The 18,016-nt window shown below is 39.0% G+C and overlaps 2 protein-coding genes across 5 annotated transcripts; one reads left to right on the forward strand and one right to left on the reverse strand.

Annotated features, from left to right (window-relative positions):
* On the forward strand, nucleotides 1-12,455 carry LOC149844341 (putative galacturonosyltransferase 7). Of its 4 annotated transcripts, XM_090002153.1 has the most exons (9): nucleotides 1-269; nucleotides 1,010-1,041; nucleotides 1,316-1,375; nucleotides 8,419-8,527; nucleotides 8,626-8,678; nucleotides 8,806-9,119; nucleotides 10,368-10,725; nucleotides 10,811-11,362; nucleotides 11,716-12,455. In XM_090002153.1, exons 1-9 carry the CDS (start codon nucleotides 131-133, stop codon nucleotides 11,992-11,994), a joined length of 1,896 nt encoding a protein of 631 aa, XP_089858279.1. In that variant the 5' UTR covers nucleotides 1-130; the 3' UTR covers nucleotides 11,995-12,455. The 4 variants fall into 4 exon arrangements, with proteins under 4 accessions (XP_089858279.1, XP_089858280.1, XP_089858281.1 ...); XM_090002154.1 differs by lacking the exons at nucleotides 8,419-8,527; nucleotides 8,626-8,678 and having other exon boundaries at nucleotides 7-269; XM_090002155.1 differs by lacking the exons at nucleotides 1-269; nucleotides 1,010-1,041 and having other exon boundaries at nucleotides 1,342-1,434.
* Nucleotides 12,456-14,931: 2,476 nt separating this feature from the next.
* On the reverse strand, nucleotides 14,932-16,996 carry LOC149844342 (L-ascorbate oxidase homolog). Its single transcript, XM_090001078.1, has 3 exons — nucleotides 16,475-16,996; nucleotides 15,459-16,300; nucleotides 14,932-15,335 (listed from the first exon to the last, which is right to left on the reverse strand). Exons 1-3 carry the CDS (start codon nucleotides 16,994-16,996, stop codon nucleotides 15,038-15,040), a joined length of 1,662 nt encoding a protein of 553 aa, XP_089857204.1. The 3' UTR covers nucleotides 14,932-15,037.
* Nucleotides 16,997-18,016: the final 1,020 nt, after the last annotated feature.

Here is an 18,016-nt window from a genome sequence, read left to right on the forward strand (position 1 = left end):
GATGGTAGAGTGGGGAAGCAGCGATTCCAAATCCAGGCAACATCAGCAGCAGTAGTGCCAGCAGTGGAAGGAGGAGTGGGGAAAGCAGATCAGACGAAGGGCCCAAGGAGGAGGGAACGGGGAAAGGACGATGAAGGGTTCGTCGGTTTCAGCGAAAAAGGGCGTATGGAACAAGTTCACAACAGGTGTGATGGGATTGGTGGTTCTGTCGCTGTTGGTTCCCCTCATCTTCTCTCTCGGTGGCCTCCACAGCAAGGTCGGCTACTCAGGTGTGTACTTGTTCTCTCTCTCTCTCTCCTGATTCTCATCTCCCTTCTCCTTTCCTCTTTTTTGTGGGATCCCTTCCTAATCTGATCGATTCGTTGCCCTGAAATTACATGAAACAAAACCTGCTTGTCTCTCAGCGCCATCAGATCTGGTGTTATTAAGTCCGGGAGGAGTGGTGCTTCTCGCTTCTCTCTCTCTCTCTGCACCTTTTATTTGTTTGTCCTTTTTGTGTGTGTGTGTGTGTGTTGTGGGGGGGTGGGGGGGGGGGGTGGAGGGTGGGTGTTGGTTTTCCTTTTACTTTCTTGTTCCAAATGTAGAGATCTTTTTTGGAATTCCCTTTCTTTGGTTCTAAAACGGGAAGCTGTCAATTACTCCGCCGGTTGCACTTTTCCGGATTTAGTCATTACCGTTTCCTTTTCCGCTTCCCAATTACTCCAGAGTCCAGACTATTAGCGCACTGGGGCGTCTCCAGTGTCTATATGGACCCTGGGTCTTCTATGTGTATGATGGTGAGATCTCTAGTTTTTTCTTTCCTTTATCTTTAATTTTAGAAAGCTTAGATCTGCAATTTGCACTGATTGAGTTTGGGAGGAACTGCTGTTACTGTTCCACGTGCAATCTTGTTTCCTGTTAAAGCTGCTCCATGATTAAATTGCATCTATCTGTCTATTTACATATTTCTTGTGGCTTGTTTTTGGCATCTGAGGGCGATTTTCTTTATCTTTTCTCTGTTTTTCTTCAGGGTTGGGGAGTGAGGACACAGGAACTGACTTGGTAAGGGCTCTTTATCCTGAGATACTCCACGATCTCTCATGATAAAGCGTATTTAGTTTTTAGTGGACTCTTCTGGTTTGAAGATCAACTGACATGGTGAATTTTGTTTGCTCTTAGGGTGTTCGTATTTTTTTTTCTCCCGTATAATTGTGACTGTACTGCTGTAGAAAGTTCTGATCCTTTGGAGCATTCTTCGTAAATAACCAGTGTGTTCCCTTCAATAGTTATGGTTTATCTTGTTGAATTGAGATGCATGTTTCCCCATGCTTTTCAGGGAGGTAGGTCAAGTCATCTTGAAGATCTGGTTGACATTTCCTCTCCGACAATTAAAGATGTATGTGCCTCTTTCTGATGCCATTTTCTTTTAGAGGAGAAAGCAACTTTGTGCTTCAAGTAAATTTTTTTTTCTTGTTTGACAATTTCAATAATTATTTGATATTTCTATCTCCAACAAAAAGTCATACTTATCTTGGCATAATGCTTACTTGTTCAACAATTCATTCAAGATACTCATTTTTTTGGTATTCTAGCTTTAACTGAGAGTCCTACTGATCTTGACCAAACACTTGGGCCCTGTTTGACAGTATTTTTGTTTGCAGTTTATAAAAAGAAACACTCCTTATAACTTGAGAAATTGCTTTTGTTTTTAACTCATTCTCTGTTCGGATGACAAATTATGTATTATCATTTTTGTGAAATGTGCTTGGATGCTAACGTCATTATAGGATTGCCAATGAACCCTTTACTCCCCACCACCAAACATGCTGACTCCCCCCACTATAATATTCTTAGTAGGCTCGTCTGACAAGCATCATAAGTATATCACATTCAACATTATTGAATCAAACCCAACTGTGGCACCTCCAAAACAACACACCTCAGCCCCCTCCTCCACCCATGAACGAGATGATGATATAAAGCAGGTGAAAAAGCGATGAAGTCCAAACCCATCTCCATAGATGGTGAGGATGTCATGCCACGATCTTGAGCTACTGCATAGGTGGCAAATAGGATGAGGACCAGCGCAAAGATGGTATTGCATTCATTGATGCTTACGTTGGAAAACATAGAGGTCACTAGGAATGTTAGAGAAGGAACACACACACACAATATATATATACATATATATATATATATATATATATATATATATATATATATATATATATATATATATATATATATATATATATGAAGAGAGAGAGTAATGTCAGTGGTGCAGGAGGAGGTGATGGTTCTGATATACAACCAAACATAAATAAAAGTCATAAAAAACCTTTTTCCCCTCTTTTTAAAACGTGTTTTATTTTTATTCATTAAAAGCTCTAAGAAATAAAAATAACATTTCCAGACATGTTTTTTAACTGTTTAAAATAAACATAAATAAAGGGAAGCTCTTTATAGATACAACCAAATACTGCCTTGTTCAAAATTTCTTTGTGATTAATCAAATTACTTATGCTTTGATATCTCTTGCTTTTGAATCATGTGTGGTGAAGTAGTCTGGATATCTAATTGGCATCATTACTTTGGTTCTCCTATCTAAGCATGATATGATCAATGAACCAAAGGGATGGGCATTATTACATGCTGCCCTTTATTCCTGTCAAACAGGCCGGTGGTTGATGATGGTTCTTCCTGTGGTTGAGCTTAACCATTCACGCCATCTTCTCATCATTTGAGAGCTTTCACAATTGATATTTTAAAATATTGTAGGAAAGAAAACAAAAAATTATGCCAAAAATACTAATATATATTTTGCTTAGATTCTAGGAAAGGTTTTAGAAAAATAATTGTGATACTTTCATGCTAAATTCTGATTTGAGTTCATTTGAAAAGAGAAAAATATTTTGATTTGGGTTCTTTAGTTCTGCACCTTTTGACAAATATCATGGAAATTTCAAAACATTGACAATATTCAAAAAAGAATCTGCTTCCAGCCACTTTTACTTGTCTTTCCAAAACTTTTGTTTTTATGTAGTACTTTATATGCTTTCAGTTGCACTTTGAGATTCCACTAGAATTACATTTTACAACATTGCACAAGCCTTTTTTCCTTCAATGACCTATTGATTGTACATTTGGTGCTTCACATATGCACACACAGATGCATATTTATGTATATATTTACATGCATACCTGTGTGTGTGTGTGTGTGTTCATTATGCGTTCTTGAAGCTTTAGCATTTCATCTCTATATGTTTCGTTTGGGGTCGTTCTTGCTCTGTCATTAAGTTGGAAATGGTTGGAATTTGATTGAACCTAGTTCACTATGTAGGACCAGGTTTACTGGACCTGTTCCTTACATGCAAACTGTGATCATATTGTTAGATATTACATAAGTGATCATTCTTCAACTTTTGAACCATCTTGACTGGAAATGACAACTAAAAAAAGAAACAATGAGGGGAAAAGAAAAAAATGATTGTTATAAAGAATTAAGGGGTAAAAGATGTGAAATATGCATATTACAAGCAATAAAAACTGGACATCTGTTCATTTCATTCCAGCCTGTCTAGTCATAACTTAACTGCAAGTTTACGGATCCAGAACCTGTTCATACAGTGGCCAGGAACTTGATCAAGTAGGACATTACACCAAGCAACTTAAACCTGGTTGATGGTCCTATCTATCCACCAATGAGGTTTGTTATATGTTGGAGACAACTTTTACATGAAAGAAACAAATCCATTGGGATCTTGCTCTTTATCATCAGTCTTGAGTTGAGCCTGCAGTGATATCTTAATATTGTTTAATTTTTCTAATCTGTTTTACTGTCCTTTCTTCTGTAGCCCAGAAGAGTATTGCTCCCAACTTGTTTGCAGAATAGTATTCAGCCCGGAGCTTTATAAATGCTAAAATATGGAACTGGTCCATTATTTTATTGCAAACCTCATTTATTGCTCTTCTTTGCAAAAGAGAATTGTTCCCCTGGAAATAGACTTTTTGGACCATTACCACAATTATGTTTTTTTATTTGCAACTTCTACCATGCGAAAAACTTCACTGTTGTGTTTTTTAGGGAAGCTAGTTTAAATTATGTACGAAAGCATGAGGAAAAGAAACTGGATATGACACATGTTGGGCTATTTATAAAAGTAGTTTATGGAGCAAAGTGAAACCAAGCTTGACATTTATGAAGGTCACTGCCAATCTTGCAATAAATGATTTTGGGCAAAAGAGGGAGATATTTGAATAAAAGAAAGGGGTGGGAGAAATTGTAGTAAAATAGAGGTGGGGAAGGGTTACTTTTATTAAAACAAAAGGGGAAGGGCTTGCCATTTTTCCTCTCAGAAAAAAGAGGGGAGATGAAACCCTCTCTCTCTTTCTCTCTCTTTGTGCGTGCACACACTTGGGAGGATAGAAAGAAAATGTGAAAAACGTTGAGTCGTAGAGAGTGACCCCAAAATAGAAGCAAGGCATAAGGCTCTAGGTGCAAAGCGTAAGCCTCACAAACACATTAAAAAAACTTAAAATAAATTTTATTTTAAAAAATAAGTAAATAAAAAGAAATGCTTCACTGATTAACTAACATCCAGTAACATATAAAGAATTTAAAATAGATATTGAAAGGTCTGAAACCAATATATAATGCAGTAACTTAATCTATTTAAGTATCTAACAAATAAAACATGAGAATTCAACCAAACAATAATCGTATAAAGTATCTCTATTTCATAGCTAGTCAAACATGTTTCTATTTTATACTGATTAGTCTATTTACATAGTTTCTTATTTCTAAAAAAATGCATATCATGAATTGCCTACAAAAGACAATCGACACAAACAGCAAGAACAATAAAAGTAATGCTACGCAAGATAGAAATCTAAAAACCATAGTCTAGGAATTCCAGACTAGTCCCAAACGAATAACAATTATTTCCTATTCTCCTTTTTCTTCCTCCTCCTCTTCGAACTGTTTATTTCTATTGCCTGTTATATCTTCCACTAGCAGCCATTATTGACTTTTTTCTGGTGTTTCTCTGTCTTAGCTTTTCTCCCACTTACGTGACACAGATTCCAAATCTGCACTTTGTTTTCCAAAACAGCCTACATAATATATTAGTAATGTTTATACTTCTAAATTTTATTTCACTTGCACATTGTGTAATGCTCCTTATCCTCTCAGTGGCATCATCATTATAGAGAAGCAACAATGAAAACTTCAAAATTTCAAACATGTTACTATGTTTCAAGAAAAGCATTTTTTGGTTAGCAAGAGTTGAATCCATTGCATTACAGCAGAAGCAAACTACTAAGACTAAGCTTGTGTTGCCTGCTTAAGATCATATGGGGATTTTCATAATTGGAGCACTTAACCAAAAGGGACAAGAGAGAACCAGGTGGAGGTTCCATGTATGCTTTTTCATGCAGCTCCCCATTAAAAATTTTATTCTTTAAATTTGTTTGATACAGCTGCAGTCCTTGAATTGATGCAACAGAAGCATCTTAAATCCTAACAGTGTCATGTGAGAAATTGGTGCAAACATCTCTTGTTATAGTGTACACCACACACCCATGTATATTATCAGCCACAAGTCTGATCTTGTATTGCTCCAACACTCAATCTTTTTGTCTTTCAAGTTAGAACAGCTTTATGTGTAATGTTTAGAAATGTATAAGGGTATATCTGCAAATATTATTCCATTACAATATTCCAGTCCTAATTGATCTGAATGTTCTCTTGGCTGCAACTTTGTCTCTTAGCTTCTCATCTTCTCTCTTAGTGTGGGGCACAGTCTCCAAGGCAAAGCTTCACACATATGAACTACCTTGTATATAGAGTTACGCACTGGCACTAGATGAGCTTAAGACTATCAATATACTTGCAATCCATTTGCATTCAACAACTTTTAGGCTCTGTTTGGAAATTGGCAGCTGGGATGGGAGTTTGTGCATTTGGTAGATGCATGACTATGTTACCGGGACATGCGACTTTAGGTGGCGTACCCGTGTCGACACGAGTATGGGTACCAGACATGCCATTTTGTATTTCCTATATTATATTATATATTTTCAGTATATAATATATTATATTCAGTTTATTTTGAATTTATTTTGTATATATATATATATATATATATATATATATATATAGCCGTGTCCCCGTACCTACATTTTTTGGAATTGCCATGTCGTATCCTCCCTACCCGTGTGACATAGGTGCATGGTCAAACTACCTTGGTGATGGGTGTTTGGAAACTGGTAGCTGGTACGAGAGTTATTGCGTTTGGGAGAGGAAGTGAGACAGTCTCCACTTTATATTTGCACTAAAGAGGCAGCTACCACTTTTCCAAATGTATAAACTCCCTTGGACTACCTGTTTCCAAACAGAGCCTTATTGTAGTTAGAAAAATAATGTCCCAATTATGTAATCTTTTAAAGGAAGGCAACTCAGAAGCTATAGCTTATTTCTGCTCTAATTTCATCATCTTTTGATTCCTTAAAGATCTGAGAGTGAGATACAATAGACAAATGAATAGTCAAACTGTATACATTAATAATTTATCGTATACACCAATAATTTAGGCTGTGTGTGTGTGACATGCACATCCATACACAAACATGCATGTATCATCATAGTCCAGATTTAATATAGGTACAGTTTGATGGAGATCTCAGTTTACAAATGGATATACATATAAATGTAGGGATCAAGATGCAAGCTAGACTATCAAGCTGATTATGGATTAATAAATGACCTCAAAATGTTGGCTGAACCTTTCCTCTCTCTGTCTCTCCCCCTTCTTCTTCTTCAATTTTCTTTGTTCTTCTTCTTCTTCATTTTCGTATTGATTTCTATTATTTAGGTTTTTTTTTCATTGATTAAGTTTTTTGAATCAAATTTTTTAAATTAGGGTTTTTTTATAGTTAATTTGATTAGGGTTTTCTTTGATTTGATTAGAGTTTTTCTTTGAATTTTTATGATTAGGGCTTTGAATCAATTTTTTTAAAGCTTTTTATAGTTAATTTGATTAGGGATTTTCTTGTTTTTGATTAGGGATTTTTTTTATAATCTTTTGTAAGGGTTTAAATTAGGATTTTTTATTTAATTTTATGGTTTTTTTCTTACAGTTTAGGGTTTTTTGTTTATTTATAATTTATTTTATTTTCTTTGGTTAGGGTTTGAATTAAGGCTTTTTTTATTTAATTTTATTGTTTTTCTTATGGTTTAGGTTTTTTTTGGTTTATTTATGATTTACTTTATTGCATTTTAAGAGTAGTTAATTTGATTAGGGCTTTTCTTGTATTTGATTAGGGATTTTTTTTAATTTTCTTTGGTTAGGGTTTGAATTAGGGATTTTTATTTAATTTTTATGGTTTTGTCTTATAGTTTAGGGTTTTTTGGTTTATTTATGATTTTTATTATTGTATTTTAAGCATTTATGATTTAATAGGATTTGATAATTTGATTTTTTATAGTTAATTTGCTTTTAGGATTTGATATTCTTATAATAAACTTTCATAATTAGATGTGATATGACATTGATTAAATCATTTATATATAACAAAAATATCATTTCTTATTTTTTCTCAAATGACTCAAATTGTAAACATTTTTTAGTTTTTAGATCCAATCCATAATAAACATGTCAAAGCATTCATATGGTCGGACAGATCAAATCGTATAATCCAAAACGAAGTTATCCGACCCATTATCCGTGTGTGTTCATGCTGTCCACACACAGTATAAAACAAACATTGGACACAAGGAGCACAACCTCTTGTACAGTCAAAACAAACGTTGGACTTGGTCCAGTTGTTACAGAACGAGTTGTCCGTTCCGTTTTTTTTTTCATTTCGTCCAATCCTGGACAAGCCATCAAACAAGCCCTAAAGGAACAATAACACACATACATTGTTATGATTATTAGAGTCTCAAGAACTGTGTAATAGTGATGGTATATTTTTTCCCTCGAACTTTAGCTGCGTCCACATCCTATAGTGGCATGATTATGATGCTGTAGGGGTCTGCCTAACCCCAGCTTTCTCTGTCGAAAAAAAAAAGCTTGATTCATAGGCAGTCTAAAATTTGAAGAGTGTGATTTGTAGCAAGTTATATGCTGACCTTTGTAAAAGTGTTTATCTTAAACTCTGCACCATTCTAAAATAGACCAGACTCTCTCTCTCTCTCTCTAGTCATTAGTAGTAGTAAAATGCATCTTCTGTTTGATGAATATGATGATCAACCCTTACAATTCGAAATGCTGCTTCAACCCCCATGTTACATGTTTCTTTAGGTGCTAATATTAAAAGTCATAAGCTCAAGTTAAATAATTGTCTACAATATTTTGACTGACAGGATCTTTATATTTTAAGAAACTTACAAATTCATATTCTGTTTCTAATTTCATTTTGAGCTCTTCATGTTGACAGAATGCTTTAGAAAATATTTTCAAAGAAAAAAATGTTACAAATGCTGGTGACTCTGACATGGAAGTTAGAAGAAAATCAGAAGGAATTGTCAAGTCCAACTATGCTCATGGTATGATCTGTATTTGATTTTGTTGTAAAGAACACAGTAAGAATTTCGGATCCATATGTTCTTGTTTGTTACATTACTGCTTATATGTGATATTTTAGAACGGAGTGGCAAATCAGGGAGTCTGGTTCAGGCTGCTTCTGGTGACAGGGTTGTAAGTTTTCAGTCTGATACCCACCATTATTCTAATAGCACTGTATCTGAAAGTTTTAGTCTGATTACCATTTCCTGTTTGACTTGAACAAACATGATAATTTCACGACTTTCTTCTAACTATGTAGTTGCGAAAGAAGCTAGAGGATAAAGTTGAGGAGAGCACCGACCTAACAAAATATGGGGACAATGACCAGACAGATAATTCTTGTGAGGATACATTTGGAAGCTACTGTTTGTGGTGTAGGGAACACAAAGAAGTAATGAAAGATTCTATTATAAAAAATATGAAAGATCGGTTGTTTATGGCTAGAGCTTACTATCCAAGCATTGCTAAGAAGAATCAAACCCATGAAAAGTTAACTCGTGAACTAAAGCAGAATATTCAAGAATTTGAACGTGTTCTTAGTGATGCAACTACAGATGCTGACCTTCAGGGCAGGTAATCACTATTTGCATTATTTGACTATGTTCTTAGCTATTGGAACTATTAACTTGCTTATCTAATATCATTAGGTCATGCATCAGTTGAATGGCATACATCCTTTATTTTACTCCTGTAGTGCATTACCAGACATATGCTATTTATTATGGAAGCTCGAAAAAAATATGTTCTAATAGTGATATCCATGTGACAATCAGAGTTCACTTTCAACAACACAGGGCCCAAACTTACTCACTGAAGTCAGATTGGATCCTTCCATGTTTGAATCAAGTGGCTATTTTCACATAATCATGGTTCATTGTTGATCTTTTAATGTTTGAATCTTTGCGACGGGTGCTTGGTTACATATCTGGACTATTCAAAATTGTAACCATGGTTGTGAGAGTGGGATGTGGAAGTGGGAGGTGACAGCCTTGAGTTTCGAGAGGATTAATTGGGAAATTAAACAGGATTCAACTGGTCCAGTGAGTGTGGAGTGATGTTAGATGCAAAGGGGGAAAACTCTCAAAAAGGCACCGTTGAGTGTGTCATTTATCATTTCATAGAAAAAGAGAAACAAATCAAACAACGTTGAAGAGTAAATACGAATCACACTTCCTAACTAGTTAGAATTTTCAGGAAAACATGATTCCAACCACTAGGACTTGCATATCCCAATTATTTGAAATTGTTTGCACAATTGCAAGCATGCTTCCTTTGTTCCTCAAAGCTTCCCAACTTCACAGAAGCATCTTTGCTTCCACTCATAAAGTTGTCTTCCTAGGAAGAGAGTTTCCCATTCAGACCTAAACCTTACAATAACCATGGCCTTGAGCTGTCACAAGTCATGAACCATTTTATCCAGAAGCAAGTGGGTGTTGCATTCTCTCACTGGAGCCACTGGAAAATGCATGCAACCTGCATGTTAACAATCATATAGGTGGTGATGTTACCTCTTGATGCATGTGCTCATCTACCTATGCAAAAGCTCTAATTTCCTTTCAGAAGATGTATCTTAGTTTGGTTGCTTGACTGTGGGCTTTTGTGGCTCATGTTTCGTTATGATGCAGTGAGCCCTTTCATGCTAATCTGATTGACATGAGTACGTTTCTGATTTTCAGTTTGACACTATGATTACCAGTGTGGATTGTTTTAAAACAGAATTCTGTCTAGTTTAGTTGTACAATTCTTGAGTGGACAGTAAATGACTTTCTGTGATTAATTGTGTTTGATATTATGTAGTTCCATGGTCACTTTGTTTTTCAGTATTGAGCAGAAGTTACAGAACATGGAAGTTACAATAGCCAAAGCTGAAGCAGAGCATGTTGGCTGTTACAATGTAGACAAGAAGTTGGCACAAATACTAGATATGACCAAGGATGAAGCTCTCTTTCACAGGCGCCAGAGTGCCTTTCTGTATCATCTTGGTGTACAGACCATGCCCAAAAGTCATCACTGTTTGTCAATGAGATTGACTGTGGAATATTTCAGATCTCATACAGACCATGCTGATTCATCTGAGATTGACCATTCTTCTGCCCCAGACTTTCATCACTATATCATTTTCTCCAAAAATATACTTGCATCATCTGTTGTTATTAACTCAACTGTAACAAATGCCAAGGTATATCCAATTAAGTGTTGGTAGATTCATTGCTTCATCTATTGTTGAGCTTAAACTGAACCTTGGGGCATTTTGTATGTCACAGGAAAATGAGAATATGGTCTTTCATCTGCTCACTGACACACAAAATTATTTTGCTATGAAGCATTGGTTTAAGAGGAATCATTATGAATTGGCAACCATTCATGTGGAAAACATAGATGATTATAAGCTAGAATATGCTGCTACTGATCCTTCTAACCTGTTGCATCCGACTGCATCAGAGGAGTTCCGTGTTACAATGAGAAGCAGTGGACATACCTCTGTTGCACCAAGGAGAACTGAATACTTGTCTATGTTTAGCCAAGCATACTTCTATCTTCCAGAAATTTTTAGCAAACTAAAAAAGGTTGTTGTCCTGGATGATGATGTGGTTGTTCAGAGAGACTTGTCACCTTTGTGGAATCTTGACCTGGAAGGGAAAGTAATTGGTGCATTGGAGTTCTGCAGAGTAAGGTTTGCGCACCTAAGGGGTTACTTGAACACAAAGGATTTTCATAGTGATGGCTGTGTTTGGATGTCGGGACTCGGTGTAATTGACTTGGAGAGGTGGAGGGAGCTAAATGTATTCCAGAAATACCAGGAGTGGCTCAAAACAGTAAGTACTGCAAGGCGAACCCTAGCTGCTTTCTGTTATATTGTCTTTTTCTCTTAAAAAACTAATCAGCAGTTTCATAGATGTAAACTTGGTCTCCTTTTTGTTAGGTGATACAAAAAGTTTCTGTAATATATTCTCTTTAGCAAAGGATCAAAATCTAATCCTTTTGTTTGGTTATATATTCATTCATTATTCTTAAACAAAAAATTGATGCTTGCTTTCTGTTTCTCTTGCTATTTAGTCAATTTATTTCATTGAAATTTTCTGTTTATCTTTACTTGCTATTTAGTCAAGTTACTTCATTGAAATACCCTTCTTTCTAAGTCTTTTCTTGTCTTGTTAAAAATAAGCAGCAGAAAAAGGGTGAGCCTTTGTTCAGGACAAGAGCATTGTCCGCAAGTTTGGTGACATTTAACGGTTTGATCTACAGCCTTGATGATTCATGGATTTTGGGTGGTCTTGGTCATCAATATGGGATGGATTCTGACACGATCAAGAAAGCTGCAGTACTGCATTATAATGGAAATATGAAGCCATGGCTTGAGCTGGGTATCCCCCAGTATAAGTGGTATTGGACAAAGTACTTGAAGAAAGATGATCAGTACATGGATGACTGCAATGTGAACAGGTAACAGACGGTAAAATCAGCAATGAACCTGGTGATATCTCTAGTTTATTTGATGGGAAATTTGCCAGAGTGGATGGAAGCAGAGAAATCCATCGAGGTTGAGACGAGGTTGGAGATTCACCCTTTTTTATGATGATTCAGGTTGGATTAAGCCCATCTTGTGACAGGGTCCTTCCTGAATAACGAAGGGTCATTCTATTCTATTCTCAGTGTTTTTGGGGAGACCACGTACGTCGTTGGATGATACTAAGAGATTGGATATAGGCACTCCTGTTAAAAAAAACAGAGGAAAAAAAAGCAGTTTGAGTTTGGGAAATGTAATCGGGATGGATTGCAAATTTGCAAGTGTGCTGTGCGATTCATTCTTGCCCTGTGAGATGTAATATAACTGGTGAGTGTAGCTGACCACCGAATTCGTGGTGGCCGCTGTTCAGCAAGGATTGTTTCTATTTTTTCTTTTGCTTTTACCCTTTCTATTTTTTCTTTTGCTTTTACCCTTTCTATTTTTTCTTTTGCTTTTACCCTATCAGCTGACATTAATTTATAGCATCCCATTTTCTCAACCTAATTGATGTTAGTCATCTTTGCTCGATGGGCGGTTTTTCTTTTTCCTAGTTACATGGGATTTAGCGGTGGTTTTACACGGCTTCCCAATAAAAAGCTCATAACGATGTACATGCAACATAAAATCGTTGATGGTATCTCTGTCTCTACCTTTTCGCATGTGTTTGCGTGCGGGAAATTAAGACCCGACCGGGACGAACCATCCAAGAGGCGCAAAAAGCTGTAGCATGAGCGTTTTGCATGTGTTTGTTATTTATGTATCCATATTGTATTACAACTCAGGATTTAACAACTATCAATGTGGTATGGTGTTCAACCGACTTTCGTCTCGACCTTGGAAATTAACCTCCATCTTCGACTTTCTTTCTAACTCTTTAATGAAATTCTGGAAGTCTTCCTTGTGGCGAGGTTCCAATTAGCTAGGAAATGAATATCCCTCCTTTGCAACTCTTGTTTCTGAAAGGGATTAAACTCAAGGCTCCACCTTCCTGGCTAGGGGAACCATGGTTTGCCACCATGACATGGGATGACTGCAGGGGCGTCTCTTGCTACGAAGTCAAAGCTGAGCATACTTTCCTGCGGGTAGAAGAGACTTCAAGGGTTTTACCAACCAGATGCCTGTGGATCTATCGCAGTTGGTAATGGGGAGTTTTTTTCTTTGGCCTATCAACCCCAAAGAAAAAAAATTTTATTTGAGCAGATGATCGGGTACCAGCGGTGGCTTGGATCAACTAGGAGGAAAAGTTGAACCTGCTTCCCTATGAATGTTCCGTGTACATGAAAGATACTGCCAATCCCCGTGAGCAAAGCAAACACTTAATCCGGGAGTCGATGGGACCAAATCTCCTTCCCTGTGAATGTTCCATGTAAATAAAAGGATACTTTGCCCACGACCAGACACTTCATCCGAGACTCCACGCTTTTCATTAACGACATACCCGATCATTCTGAAGCCTCGTTCCACAAAAAAAAAGATAACGGAAAATAGCGACGTGATCCTGGACGCGGTGTGGAGGACTTGGATAGATGTGCCGTAAGGCCATACTCCCTATAATTTCATAATACAATGATGACGAGCCATCTTCAGTTCTGCTCCCCAACCCAGATTCTCTTTAATTCTTAACCATAAAGTTGTGATGGGTTTATATCTTGGGGCATGTTTGCTTTGATCATAACAGCTGAGAAAGTTGAAGCTGTGATTGTTGATCACGAGGTCACAAGTCAATCTTATGACCGACTTTCACAAGATTCGAGGCAGAAACAATCAAAACTGGCAATCATAATCACAATTTGTATTCTTCTCGTGTTTCACTAACCTTGAGAAAGTTTTGTGATCTTGTGAAAATCCAAAATCACAAGACATCGCAACATGCCCTTCGTTCGTAACTGTTTATGGATCCTGAATTTCTTTTCCCAGGTATGCGAAAATGAAAACCATGACATCCTTTTGGGTCATTTTAAGCCATTAGATGCATTCACACAAATCTAATTGGTTTCTCCGTAATCAACCCATTATACCTTATTATTTTCTGACATTTTTCTTTCGGTTATATTGATTCTTTATGCATCAGACAAGGATCAAATAAATGCAAAGACCTGAAAGCAAGCACCTCACTGATGCATGGAGGCTGGAGCTGCACTTGTGGATCAAATGTGATGTAGTTTTCCACTGAAACAGGTGTTTGTTTTTCCAATTCATCCAGTTACAGATTCGCTATTATGTGAGCTGCAGTCACATGGTTCAGGGTGTGTTGGTTTTTTTAAAAATTGAAGACCGAGAAAAAAAGAGGGAAGAAAAAGAGCGTCGGTGCTGCCTCTCACAGAAATCTTTGATGTAGACTCGCTTGATAAGTACAAATTAGATACTATCTATATCGTAAGCGGGCCTTTACAACTTGTAAACTCTAAAGAAAAAAACCAATCATATTATATGTACCAAAAATGAACGCAAAACGTCGTCAAAAGTAAACCTTTCGCTTAAGCGGGAGGCTTTTTTTTTTGACACATGAACAGGAATTACACAGAAACAATAAAAAACATGTGTATACGATAGGATAAGGGTCGACAGGTGAAGAACGTAAGAACAGAACAGTAGAACACAGTTGCACTTGGAATCTTGGATGGTAGCTACAAAACGAAGATATTGGTTGGCCATTTCTACAGCAGAGGGAGTCAGGCCAGGTGCCTGAAATGTATGCAGTCGCTGCAAAAGCCTTATTCCTTTATGCTTTACTTTATTTAAGCATGCATACAGAAAACGCTCAACACTCTCTCTCTCTCTCTCTCTCTCTCGGTGAAATTAATACAAAAAACATGTAGATGTAGATATTATTGATAAAAACAGTGTCCAAGTGTCAATCCAATCCAATACGATCCGGGATTAATCCAATCTGATTGGACGATCAGGGCAAAGAATGGGATTTGAGAGAAGGCTTTTTCCTCTTATTTCTTGATGCTTTCTTTGTCCTCTGGCGTTCGTGTTGTCAAGTGTAAGGAGCGGGCTTGGGAAGGCGCTTGACGATGCCGCAGAGTCGGGCGTCATCGGGCATGTTGTATTCGTCTCGGAGCGAGCGAGCTGGAGACATGACGCTCACGTAGAGCTGCTGGCCCAGATACTGACGGTCCCACATCTCACTCCTCAGGTTCCACATGCCGGCGTTGTCCAGGGTCAACAGGATGGCCGTCCACGAGTTGGGGTACACCTGAATGGTGTGCCTGCTCACCGCATCAAGGTTGTTGTACAGGCTGCGTTTCGCCGGGCTCCACTTACCACCCTCCATCCTGTGCATGCAAATGCAATTAAGCAAAGAGGCGATTACATACAACTCTTAATTAAATTAAGCCCTGCACCGGGGGACTTTTTTTCTTTCTTTCTTTCTTTTGCGACTAATCCGACTCACTCACCCGACGGGGAAGAAGGAGTATCCATCCAAATGCCATGTCTGCAAGCTCTTCTCGTGGTTCTCGAACACGATCTCCACAAAGTCACGGTACGTCCCGTTCAAGACAGCCGACTCCAGCCTGAGCGGTGAGGACTCGGGGATGCTGCTGGGATCGTCTACGATGGCGGTGTCGTTGTAGACCTTGGCGCCCACGCCAAAGAACTCGGCGAGCTTGGGGGGCGTGGTAGGTCGGACGTAGGAGACGCCGTTGATGGCGTACCGGAGCTTTCCCTTGGCGTCCTTGCCGGTGGAGCTGACGATCTTGATGGTGCGGGTGATGTTGATCTGGCCATAGTGGTAGGAGCCCTGGGGGTTTGGCCTGGCCGCGCTGGCCGTCAGGTTCCACCTGAAGGAACGGTACTGATTCAGGGACCAGGCGACGCCGACGGGTGCTGGGGGCAGCACCTGAGAGGCCGTCCCTTTGCCATTGGAGTAGCGGATCAGGGCGGTGGCGGTCAGGATGTACTTGGTGAACCTGGTGGATGCCACCATGCAGTAGTCGCTGGGTGCCTGGTCGGCGGTGATGAGCACGGAGTAGCACTGCCCCAGATGCACGTCCAGCGAGTCGTACACGTTCTGCACAGTATGTGACCCTTCAATCTCCACCAGCTTCATCTTGTGGCCTTGCACCCGGAAGTTGAGGGACGTCTTCATCCCTACATTGCAGATCCTGTATCGGTACGTCTTCCCTGCTTCCACGTCGAACACGGCGCTCTCGGCTTCGGTCCTGCCAGATTTGCCATTGATGAGAACTCCGTCAGGTCTGCCGATGGGTTGACCGCTTTCCAAGGTCCTCCTCAGCACCTGTTTTGTTTTAATTTGTGAGTAGAGTTCGTTTGTTTGTTTGCTTGCTTTGATTGATTCTTAATATCTTCTTCTAAGTAATTGAATATACCACTTCCTGCACTACACTGCTAATGTTTCTTGATCATGTTCCTTTCCTATTATGTTGAAATTTATCTATTGGCTCCAGCTTACCCCATGGTTTGTGGTGTACCAATCCCCGATGAGCACGGTGTAGTCGTCGGCGGGGTCATCGAAGGGAACGGGGATGTAGAGACGGCTGTTGACACGGAGGCCACCGAAGGCGCCGGCAGCCTTGTGCATATACGTGGAAGGGAAGTAGAAGTAGCTACCGATCTGGTCCTTCACTTGGAAGTGGTAGGTCTGGTTCTGGCCCCGTGGGATGAGGCAGTTGGTGCCGGGCACTCCGTCCTGCCACGAGTTCTTCCTATGCTGGATGCCGCTCCAAGTCAGCAGGAAGGGCTGATCCAGGTTGTTGAACACGTTGACGACGATGTTGTCGTTGGTGGTGGAGTTGATGTTGGGTCCCGGGAACTGCCCATTGATTAGGATGCCCTGCTGAGGCACGCCCAGCGGTGAGATGGTGCCGTACGTGATGTTCCAAGTGAAAAACCGGTAAGGATTCTCGGCTTCGACGGCGGCACACAGCAGCAACGCTAGCAATGCGAGAACCTGCGCCCTCCATGATGACGCCATCTCTCTTTCTCTCTCTCTCCTTTAGGACCTCCCTTAATTTGGCTTTAATTTTCCGTTCAAAATTGTTAAACGATGCAACGGCAAAGAAGAATAACCTGCAACAAGAGGGCATGTCCGTTTGGTGAACGAATAAATAAAACCAACCACGTAGATAAATTGTGATGAGAACAATCACCTCTGTACCTTGTATCGGTAGGATCTCAAATTAGCGCGAGGCCATTGTTGAGTTCCCGGCTAGCTTTTTATGGCTTTCAAGGCACAGACCCTGGAGAGAGGCCAACCGGGAGCGTGTTCTTCATCCCCCCATATCTCTCACGAATTTATAGCTTTTGCTCTCCATATTCTTGTCCTCCATCCCCGACGACGACGGCCAGCCAAGAGCGCTCGTTCAAATCCTCGCTCCCGTCCACTGATGAATGCCGCGTTTTTACAACTGGAATGGTGCGCAAACAAGGTTGGTTCTTTCAGTTAAAGCATTACGCGACGAAACGGCCCCACTAAGTCGGGGTAGTCTACAGATCTAACGAAAGCACCAATAACCTGGCACGGACTCTACCCCGAGCTGGATCGCTTTCATTGGTTCCAAGCATAACTCTTCAATTTTTTATAACATCCTTACAATAATCTCTTTGCTTTCTTATGCCAATTGTCACAAATGCAAATCTCTCTCTCTCTCTCCTCCCTTTTTACTCCTTAGTGCATTTGCCCACGTCCAGTGGCGGAGCCAGAAGTTTTTCCTTGGGTGGGCAGACTTCGGGTCTTGGAGACAATGCTATGGTCTTGAAGGACGATCCATTTATTCGGACCAGTGGCGGAGCCAAAAAAATTTCGCTGGACGAACAGTCATTCGTGAAGAGATAAAACTTAAATAAGCCTTTGAATTAAAATAACAATTGTTACAAACACAAACAACTAAATTTATGAACATAATAAGATAAAACCTTAAATTGTACTTTTAAACTAAAATAAAAATTATTCACTTAAGAAATACAAACAACTAAATTCATGAAAATTTTACAA

The sequence above is a fragment of the Nuphar pumila genome, chromosome 3 (assembly GCF_984573655.1).
Source record: "Nuphar pumila chromosome 3, dmNupPumi1.hap1.1, whole genome shotgun sequence".
NCBI classification, from domain to species: domain Eukaryota; kingdom Viridiplantae; phylum Streptophyta; class Magnoliopsida; order Nymphaeales; family Nymphaeaceae; genus Nuphar; species Nuphar pumila.

Coding starts and splice junctions, on each gene's coding strand:
- LOC149844341 (XM_090002153.1), top strand. CDS start 131: ATGAAGGGTTCGTCGGTTTCAGCGAAAAAGGGCGTATGGAACAAGTTC. Junction 270..1,009: donor CAGCAAGGTCGGCTACTCAG/GTGTGTACTTGT, acceptor GTTTTTCTTCAG/GGTTGGGGAGTGAGGACACA. Junction 1,042..1,315: donor AGGACACAGGAACTGACTTG/GTAAGGGCTCTT, acceptor CATGCTTTTCAG/GGAGGTAGGTCAAGTCATCT.
- LOC149844342 (XM_090001078.1), bottom strand. CDS start 16,996: ATGGCGTCATCATGGAGGGCGCAGGTTCTCGCATTGCTAGCGTTGCTG. Junction 16,301..16,474: donor GGTACACCACAAACCATGGG/GTAAGCTGGAGC, acceptor AAAACAAAACAG/GTGCTGAGGAGGACCTTGGA. Junction 15,336..15,458: donor TACTCCTTCTTCCCCGTCGG/GTGAGTGAGTCG, acceptor TTGCATGCACAG/GATGGAGGGTGGTAAGTGGA.